The 9,967-nt window shown below is 50.3% G+C and overlaps 1 protein-coding gene across 6 annotated transcripts in view; it reads left to right on the top strand.

Moving 5' to 3' along the window:
* The window catches only part of ADA2 (adenosine deaminase 2), a 47,229-nt gene extending 44,007 nt beyond the window's left edge, over positions 1-3,222 (top strand). For all 6 annotated transcript variants that reach the window (XM_060191466.1, XM_060191467.1, XM_007517213.3 and 3 more), the window contains 3 exons: positions 1,019-1,176; positions 2,345-2,547; positions 2,788-3,222. In XM_060191466.1, the coding sequence (XP_060047449.1) occupies positions 1,019-1,176; positions 2,345-2,547; positions 2,788-2,887 (461 nt within the window). In that variant the 3' untranslated portion in view covers positions 2,888-3,222. The remainder of the gene's footprint in view (positions 1-1,018; positions 1,177-2,344; positions 2,548-2,787) is intronic.
* The last annotated feature ends 6,745 nt before the right edge of the window (positions 3,223-9,967 follow it).

A 9,967-nucleotide genomic window follows, 5' to 3' on the forward strand; every position in this document is an offset into this window, starting at 1 on the left:
AGAAAGAAAGAAAGAAAGAAAGAAAGGAAGGAAGGAAGGAAGGGGCTGGGTGATGGTGCACCTGGTTGAGTGCACATGTTACAGTGCACAAGGATCCGAGTTTGAGCCTCTAGTCCCCCACCTGCAGGGAGAAAGCTTTGCAAGTGGTAAAGCAGGGCCACAGGTGTCTCTCTGTCTCTGTCTCTCTCTATCTCCCCTCTCGATTTCTGGTTGTCTCTATCTAATAAATAAATAAAGATAATAATAAAAATGTCTTCCTTTTATTTTTTTACTATGTGCACTTAACCAGATGCGTCACTGCCAGGCCCCCTTTAATTTTTTTAAAGATGGATAAATTGTTGAATTTTTTTCTTAAGGTACATACCTTTTTAAATTTAATTTAATTTAATTTATTACTGGATAGAGACAGAAATTGAGAGGGAAGGGAGAGATAGAGAGGGAGAGAGACAGAGAGACATTTGCAGCCCTGCTTCACTGCTTGTGAATCTTTCCCCTGCAGGTGGGGACCAGGGGCTGGAACCCCGGTCCTTGTGCTCTGTAATGTGTGCGCTCAACCAGGTGTCACCATCTGGCCCCAAGCTGTTTTCATTTTTAAATCCAAAAGTAATTCCTGAGTGGCAATCCCTTTACTTTTTTTTTTTAATAGTGATAATGATTAACAAGATTGTAAGATACAGGGGTGCAGTTCCCATCACCATCCCCTCTCAATTTCTCTCCATCTTATCAAATGAAAGAAGAAAAAAAAAAAAAGGAAAAAGTGGCCACTAGAAGTGATGGTTTTATCTCAGGCACCAAGCCCCAGAGATAACCCTGATGGCAAAAATAAATAAATAAATAAAACAAAATAATATAACGTCCTCCTGATGGCGACCTAGCAGACTGTGGTGGAGAAGGTATTAGGCTCTCAGGCATGAAGGCTTGGGTTCTGGGGGCTGGGGGTTCAAAACCTTGTCTGTGGTGATCTGTGGTCAGAGCCTCCTTCCCCCCAACTGAAGGCTCTCCTTTCCCTCCCCACCAGACTGGCAGGGCTCTCCTGTAGACAGAAACCTTCTGGATGCCCTGATACTCAACTCTACCAGGATTGGCCATGGATTTGCTCTGACCAAGCACCCTGCGGTCTGGGCAGACTTGTGGAAGAAAGGCATCCCTATAGAAGTCTGCCCCATCTCCAACCAGGTCTGCTGGTCTCTGCTGACCCCAGCTCTCCTTCTGTAATGTCTGTCCTGCACTTACCTGCTTTGTTTTCTTTCCTGCTTACTAGAGCTTGAGAGTCAGAGATAGAGAGGAAGGGAGAGAGAAGGAGAGACACCTGTAACACTTTTAACAAAGTTTCTCCCCAGCAGGTGGGGACTGGGGTCTTGAACTCTGATCCTTGCACATGGTAACATGAGCTCTCTCTCTCTCTCTCTTTCCTCTGGCTTTTTAAACATTTTATTTATTTATTGGATAGAGGCAGAGAAATTGAGAGGGATAGGGAAGATGGTGAGGAAGAGAGACAGAGAGACACCTTCATCACTCCTTCACCACTTGCAAAGCTTTCCAACTGCCGATGGGGTGTGGGGGCTCCTTGCGCATTGTAATGTGTGTACTTAACCAGGTGTGCCACCACCTGGCCTCAAGCTGTCTACTCAGTGAGCCAGCACCAGCCCCCACGGTGATATTATTATCATTATTATTAACTGGAGGGCTAATAGTTTACAGTACACTTGGTGAGACATGAATATGTTATTATTATCATAGTTATCAGTATCAGTACTGCTGTTATATATTTACTAGTGCTGGGGATTGAACCTGGGACTTTGGATCCTCGGCCATGAAACCCTTTTGCAGAACCACCATGCTATCTGTCTTTTTTTATATTATTATTATTGTTAACTTCACTTTCTCTTTTGTTATCTTTAATCATATTTTTGTTTACTTCTTATTGAATAGAGACAGAGAAATTGAGAGGGAAGGGGGAGAGAGAGGGAAAGAAACAGAGAGAAATTGAGAAGCGAAGAGGAGATAGAAGGGGAGAGAGACAGAGAGACACCTGCAGCCCTGCTTCACTACCTGAAGCTTCCCCCTGCAGGTGGGGAGCAGGGGCTTGAACCTGGGTCTTTGCGCACTGGAATGTGTGCGTTTAACCAGGTGCACCACTGCCTGGCCCCTTCTTTCTTCCTTTCTCCTTTCCTTTCCCATCCTTCCCCTCCCCTCCCCTTCCCCTCCCTCCTTCCCTCTTCCCTTTATCCTGTCTTTCTTCCCTTCCCCAAAGATGCAGTATGTGGGTCCATTCAATGTCGGAACTTAGGACATCATGCCTGAAAGTCCAGTATTTTCTTTCTGCTCCCCTCCCTGACACCAGGTGCTGAAGCTGGTGGCCGATTTGAGGAACCACCCGGCCGCTGTGCTGATGGCCACTGGCTATCCCCTGGTGGTCAGCTCTGACGACCCTGCTGTCTTCGGTGCCAGTGGCTTGTCCTATGATTTCTATGAGGCTTTCATGGGCATCGGAGGCCTGGAGGCTGACCTCAGGACACTCAAGCAGCTGGCCATCAACTCCATCAAGTGAGTGTCCCAGCCAGCCCAGCCCAGCCCAGCCCTGCTCCCTGCCTCTTCTCTGCCTGCCCCCCCAGGCCCATTCTCGCCGCCCTGGCTCCCCCCTTCTCCTTTGGTGGTTCCTGTCAGTTTTCCCTGCACTTTCTCCTTCACGATGGCTCTCAGCCGGGTGCAGGACTGGGCTATGCAGCACCTGGGCCTCCCTGTTTCCCTCCCCAGGGCTGAGCTGGGCCCCCCTTTCCCTTGCAGGTACAGTGCCCTGCTGCCAGGGGAGAGGAAGGCTGCCCTGCACCTCTGGGAGCAGAGCTGGGACACCTTCATAGCCGAGCTGGCCGGGACCTCAGACTGAGCACACAGGGGTCCCAGGCACCCTCTTCCTCCTCCACCAACTTCTTCATCCTGAGTCCACTTAGGTCGCATCCTTGCCCCCTCCGTCTCTCTCTAAAAACTGCTCCTGTGAAGGCCAGCTGAGCACTGCAGCCACATTGCTTGGTCTCTCAGTGAACTGGAGATGTTGACCATTTTGAATGATGCCTATTTAAAAATGATTTTACTTACTTATGGGGCCCGGGAGGTGGTGCAGTGGATAAAGTGTTGGACTTTCAAGGGTGAGGTCCAGAGTTCAGTCCCTGGCATTGCAGGCTCTGATTTTCTTCCTCTCATTAATAAACTTCTTTGACTTTCTTTTTCTTTAGAAATATTTTTATTGGGGGCTGGGTTCTGGGAGCTCGGTGGTGGTGCACCAGGTTAAGTGCACATAATACTAAGCACAAAGACTCTCTCAGTGTCTTTCTGTCCTATTCAATAATAATATATATATTTACTTTATTATTGGATAGAGACAGAGAGAAACTGAGATGAGAAGGGGAAATAGGGAGAAAGACAGAGAGACACCCGCAGCCCTGCTTCACCACTCGTGAAGCTTTCCCCTGGCAAGTGGGGACTGGGGGGTCGAACCCCAGGTCCTTGTGCACTGTAACATGTGTGCTCAACCAGGTGGACCACCACCCGGCCCCAGTTATATCTTCTTATGACAGAACAAAGAGGAGAAAGAGAGAGAGAGAGAGAGAACTCTCTTTCTGCCAGCCTGGTACCCTTGATGCCAAGGAATGAACTCAGCACCTCCTGCCTACGAGTCCAGCACCTCATCCACTGCTCCATCTCTTCTGAGATCTGGACCCAGCTCACCTGACCTCGAGTGCTGTAAATGTAGGCAAGCTTTTTCCCTGGACCAACCTCCCCTTTCTCCTCTTTGTCCTCTCAAGAGCCTACCTCCTTCCCCAACAGAATGCATATTTTCCCTCCTTTTACCAGAGCACTGCTCAGCTCTGGCTAACAGTGGTGGGTGGTGTGGGGGGTGGGTGTGGGGGTGGGAGGGGTGTTGATCCTGGGACTTTTGGAACCTCAGGCATGAGAGTCTTTTGCATAACTATTATGCTGTCTACCCCTACCCATAAAGTCTTTTATTATTTTTTTTATTATCTTTATTTATTGACTGGTTAGAGACAGCCAGAAATTGAGAGGGAGGGAAAGAGACAGAGAGACACCTGCAGCCCTGCTTCATCATTCACAAAACTTTCCCCCTGCAGGTGGAGACTGGGGGTCTCAAACCTGGGTCTTTGTGCACTGTAGAGTATGTGCTTAAACAGGTGTGCCACCACCAGACCTCCAGAATGACTTACTAGAATGACATGAAAACCTATCTCTCCACTGTTCACACACCACAGAATCACCTAGCCTCGCTCCCAGGGTTATCCAGAGTGTGTAGCCTACTATTTTTTTTCTTTATTGGGGGATTAATAGTTCACAGTTGATAGTAAAATACAATAGTTTGTACATGCATGACATGACAGTTCTCCGTTTTCCACATGACAATTCAATCCCCACTAGGTCCTCCTCTGCCATCATGTTCCAGGACCTGAACCCTCCCCCACCCCAGAGTCTTTTACTTTGGAGTAATACACCAACTCCAGTCTAAGTTCTGCTTTGAGTTTTCCCTTCTGATCTTGTTTTTTTTTTAAGTATTTATTTATTCCCTTTTGTTGCCCTTATTGTTGTTTTTTATTGCTGTAGTTATTATTGTTGTTATTATTGATGTCATCGTTGTTGGCTACAACAGAGAGAAATCGAGAGAGGAGGGGAAGACAGAGAGGGGGGAGAGAAATACAGATACCTGCAGACCTGCTTCACCACTTGTGAAGTGATTGCCCTGCAGGTGGGGAGCTGGGGGCTCGAACTGGGATCCTTTCGCCAGTCCTTGCGCTTTGCATCCCGTGTGCTTAACCTGCTGCACTACTGCCTGACTCTTTTTTTTTTTTTTTTTCCTCCTCCAGGGTTATTGCTGGGCTTGGTGCCTGCACCAGGAATCCACCGCTCCTGGAGGCCATTTTTTTTTCCCCCTTTTGTTGCCCTTGTTGTAGCTTCGTTGTGGTTATTATTATTGCCCTTGTTGATGCAATTCATTGTTGGATAGGACAGAGAGAAATGGAGAGAGGAGGGGAAGACAGAGAGAGAGGGGAGAGAAAGATAGACACCTGCAGACCTGCTTCACCGCCTGTGAAGCGACTCCCCTGCAGGTGGGGAGCCGGGGGCTCGAACCGGGATCCTTACGCAGGTCCCTGCGCTTTGCGCCACATGCGCTTAACCCACTGCGCTACCGCCCGACCCCCTCTTTTTTTTTTTTTTCAGCTTCTGCCTATGAGTGAGATCTCCCCACATTCATCGCTTTATATCTGACTTATCTCACTTTACATGATTTCTTCAAGCTCAGCTCTGGCTTATGGTGGTGTGGGGGGATTGAACCTGGGAAATTTGAAGCCTCAGGCATGAGAGGCTCTTTGCATAGCCAGTATGCTATCTGCCCTCACCCTGTAGCCTCCTGTTTAATATGGGCCCCCCATTCTCTCCGCAGGCTCCCCGCACACCTTGTGCCCTTGTGCACAGCCATCAGACTCCAGCCTCCCTGCTTCTTTGTTCTGGAGACACCCTGCTTTCTCTTGAGATTCACTCCCTTGCTCTCTCCCTGGCACCTGGGGCTTTTTCTCTTTGCTCTCTCCCTGAACACTGTCTTCTTCCCAGAATTCATCCCTTCTCCTCCCAGTTTCATGCCACTGTCTAGAGAACCCCCCACCACCCCTCTGACCCATAAATCTCTGTTCTTCTCCAAACTCACTCCCAGAGCCCTCTGTGAGTACACCTACACTCCCATGCCCACAGACTCCCCACCAGGACAGCCTAATGTCTCACTGTGAGGGACATGCTGGCTGGCTGTGGAGGGAGGAAGCACAGAGTTGCATTTTCTCCAGACAAGAGTCATCCTGTGATCAGATGTGGGCCCCAGCCTGGGGGTCAGGAGAGAGAAGACAAAAGCCAGCCCTGTGTGGGAAGGGAAGCAGAGAGTTCCTTTCACGCACCAGGCCGACCAGCCGGCCTGCTCTTCCCCTGCCACCTGCATCCATGCTCCCAGAAGCAGCCAGGCCTCCCTACCCCTCACACCGCCACCCCTGGTTTACCTCCTGGTGCAAGGAAACACCGTAGCAGCCAGGCCTCCTCCCCCACTGCAGGTACTGGGGATGAGGGGGAGGCCTGACCTTTAAGATCTGGGTTCACTCCTCTGAGCATCTGACTCATGGCCTTGAACTTAGATTCCAGCTCAGCCGGCTCACAGTGAACACTCGGTACAGCTGGGACTTAGCGCAGCCCTTGGGGGGCGGGGTGTGTGTGCCTTGGATAAAGCAGTAGACTCTCAGGCATGAGGCCGGGTTCGAGCCCTGACAACACTCGAGCCAGAGGGATGCTCTGCTTAGCTCTCTCTACTTTATTCATGAATAAGGCTATCTTTAAGAAAGGAAGCAGGGGGGGGCAGGTGGTGGCACACCTGGTTAAGCACAAATATTACAGTGCACAAGGACCCATGTTCAAGCCCCCACTCCCCACCTGCAGGGGGAAAGCTTTGGGAGTGGTAAAGCAGGGCTTCAGGTGTCTCTTTGTCTCTCTCCCTCTCTATCTCTCCCATCTCTCTGTTTCTTCCCAATAACGAATAGATAAATAATATTTAAAAAAATTTTAAACGGGTTAAGTGCACGTGGCATGAAGCGCAAGGACTGGCATAAGGATCCTGGTTCGAGCCCCTGGTTCCCCACCTGCAGGGGAGTCGCTTCACAGGCGGTGAAGCAGGTCTGCAGGTGTCTATCTTTCTCTTCCCCTCTCTGTCTTCTCTTCCTTTCTCCAATTCTCTCTGTCCTATTCAACAACAGCGACCTCAATAACAACAATAACTACAACAACAATAGAAAAAAAGGGCAACAAAAAGAAAAATAAGTAAAAAAAAAAAATTAAAAAGGAAGTGGAAGGCACAGTTGTTAAAAAGCACTGAACTCTCAAACATGAGGTCCTGAGTTCAGTTAGTGACATCACATGGCCAGAGTGATGCTCTGCTTTTCTCTCTCTCATTTATTGGATAGAGGCAGCCAGAAATTGAGAGGGAAGGGGAAGGAGAGAGAGGGAGAGAGACAGACACCTGCAGCCCTGCTTCACCATGTGCACTCAACCAGATGCACCACCACCACCTGGTCTGCTCACTCTCTCATTCATAATCTTTTTTTTTTTTTTTTTTGATAGAGACAGAAACTGAGAGGGGAAAGGGACAGGGAGAGAAGTGAGAGAGAGAGAGAGAGAGGGGGGGAGACAGGGAGAGAGAGAGAGAGAGAAAGTACTTCACTGCGTCACCTCTCTGCTTCACTGGGGGTTTGAACCCAGGTCCTTACACATGGTGGCATATGCTCTCAACTAGGTGCGTGAACAACTGGCCCCCATCAGTCAGTCTGAAGGCCACTAAAGGAGCTGTGTGCAGCACAGTCTTCCACCAACGCTCCATCTGCCTGCAGCGTGGTGTCACTTAGCTCTGGGAGTGAGGTTAGTCTCTCTACCAAGCCAGTAGTCTGAGCAGGAGAAGCCCAAAGACCCAGGACAGCAAGGCCTCCTGATCTGTAGGCTTGCTGCCCAAGGAGTCCCCTTCCTGTGACCTGGCTCGGCCTCCCACTCCGGGGACCTGGAGCTTCTGCCAGCATCAGCATGGCTCCACTCAGACCTGGGGCAGCTGGGTGGCCAACCATCTGTCTCCCAGCAGCTTAGAAGGGGGGCAGGGCAGAGGGGCAGGGGGGCTGGGACACTTTCATTGTTTTGAAAAAACCTGAAATATTTTGAAAATTTGCAAAAGGGGCTGGGTGGTGACTCATACAGTTGAACACACACATTACCATGCACACTGACCCGAGTTCAAGCCCACAGCCTCCACTCCCCACACCACCTGCAGGAGGGAAGCTTCAGGAGTGGTGAAGCAGTGCTGCACTCTCTCTCTGTCTAGAGGAAAGAAATCAATGACGGGGCCAGGCAATGGTGCACCTGTTAAGTACTTATACATTACAGTGCACAAGGACCCGGGTTCAAGCCCCTGGTCCCCATCTACAGGGGAAAGCTTCTCAAGTGGTGAAGCAGGACTGCAGGTGTCTTTGTCTCTTTTCCTATCTCTCCTTCCCATCTCAATTTCTCTCTGTCTCTATCCAATAATAAATGAATAGGTAAAAATTTAATTATTAAAATTTAATTATTTAATTTAATTAAAAGAAAGAAAGAAAATAATGACCACTAGGACAGATGAAATCATGCTAGCATCAAACCCTAGTGATAACCCTAGTGGGAAAAAAGAGGGGGTGTCTTTGGGGGCTGTGTTGGCTGGGGGAGGGGGGCCTTGTCTTGGTCCAGTCTCCCGGGGAGACCCTTGTAACCAGGAAGAGTGGTAGGATGAGACTTTTTAGAGTCATTTTTAGAATGTTTGAGCTATTACAATTCTAATTTATTAGGGTTGGAGTTAATGGGTTACAGTCCAGTTGTTGACACATGGGCATAATTTCTCATCTCCCTGTGATAGGTGTCTGCAAAACACTGCCAACTCCCCCTACCACCACCACCACCACCTTGATCCTACCATATCATCCTGCACAGGACCCCAAGGCCCCCTCCTCTCTATCTGCTCCCCCACCCTAAAAAGTCCCTTGCTCAGTCTTAGCTTGGGGCCTTGCTAAACAACCTGGAGAAGGGCTCAGAGGGCTCCTTGGAATGGGTGCCTCCTGGGAGGGTCACTCCAAAGCCTCGCCTCCAGGGGTAGCTGACCCAGCGTTTGACCCCAGGCTCTCTTCTGCATGGGCCAGGCCTGGAAGCAGCTCAGTTTCTGGCCCCCCTTCTTCCTTCTTGCTCCCTCACCCCGCAATTCCTGGGACCAAGGTTGAGAGGCTGCAGGGCCCCTGAGGTCGCCAGCCCTGCCCACCGTGGGAGCAAATGGCAACGAGGGGACCCCCCCACCACTTCCAGGCTGGTTGGTGGTCGCCAGCGGGTGAGGCCGCGATTGCGGGTCTCTGCTGCCCCCTGCCGGACCTCCGTGGCAGCACAGGCTTCCTGAGCTCCCTGCGGCTACCGCACCAGGCAACTCGAGGTCACGCGTGAGCAAACCGCAAAGAGCCATCCGTGGAAGTCGAAAGCGCCTGCGGCTACCTTTGTGGTAGGCTTTCCCCTCGCAAGGGTCTTCTGTCACCGCCGCACCTCCCCGAAAGCCATCGCTCCTGCACCCGGGCCGGAAAGGTCGCACCTGTGCGCACCTGCTCGCCAGGTAGGAAGAGCTGCCTGATGCAGGCCTTCCCGGGCTCTGCTCGAGCAGCACAGGGCAAGGTGGAGAGCAAAGCACCCCCATCCTCAACTGCTGTTGTTATCTCAGCCAGAAAGAGGCCCCAGGACTCGGGCTTCCTTCCATACAGCTGGGGCTTGTCTTGAACTTGGTTCGTGCACACGGCAAAGCAGAGCTCTAGCCAAGACAGCTATTTCGCCAACCCAGTATTTCTATTTTTTTAAGTAAATCTTTTAACTTAATTTATTTATTAAATATTTTTATGTATTTATTATTGTGTGGAAACAGAAACTGAGAGGGGGGTAGAGAGGGAGAGAGACAGAGAGACACTAGCAGCCCTGCTTCACCACTAGTGAAGCTTTCTCCCCTGCAGGTGGGGTTGGGGGGGCTTGAACCCGCATCCTTTGCACATTGTAATGTGTGTGCTTAACCAGGTGCGCCACCACCTGGCCCCCCCCCCCAGTATTTCTATTTTGAATGAAGAGATTCCACCACTTTATTTTTTTATTCTATGTCCTTGTCCCCCTCCGGAGGGGGTTTCACTGCAGTTTTGTGCTTGCATGATTCCACTGCTATCTGCAGAGTCCCCCTCTCGTCTTCTTCCAGATAGAGGGCAAGAAGCAGAGAGAAAAAGAGAGAGAGATGCCTGCTCATGAAGCTTCCACCCTGCAGGTGGGGGCTTGAACCCTGGTCCTTGCTCATGGTAACTTGTATGCTCGACTGGGTGTGTCACTGCCAGATCCCAATCAT

This window comes from Erinaceus europaeus, chromosome 5, assembly GCF_950295315.1.
Source record: "Erinaceus europaeus chromosome 5, mEriEur2.1, whole genome shotgun sequence".
NCBI lineage: Eukaryota > Metazoa > Chordata > Mammalia > Eulipotyphla > Erinaceidae > Erinaceus > Erinaceus europaeus.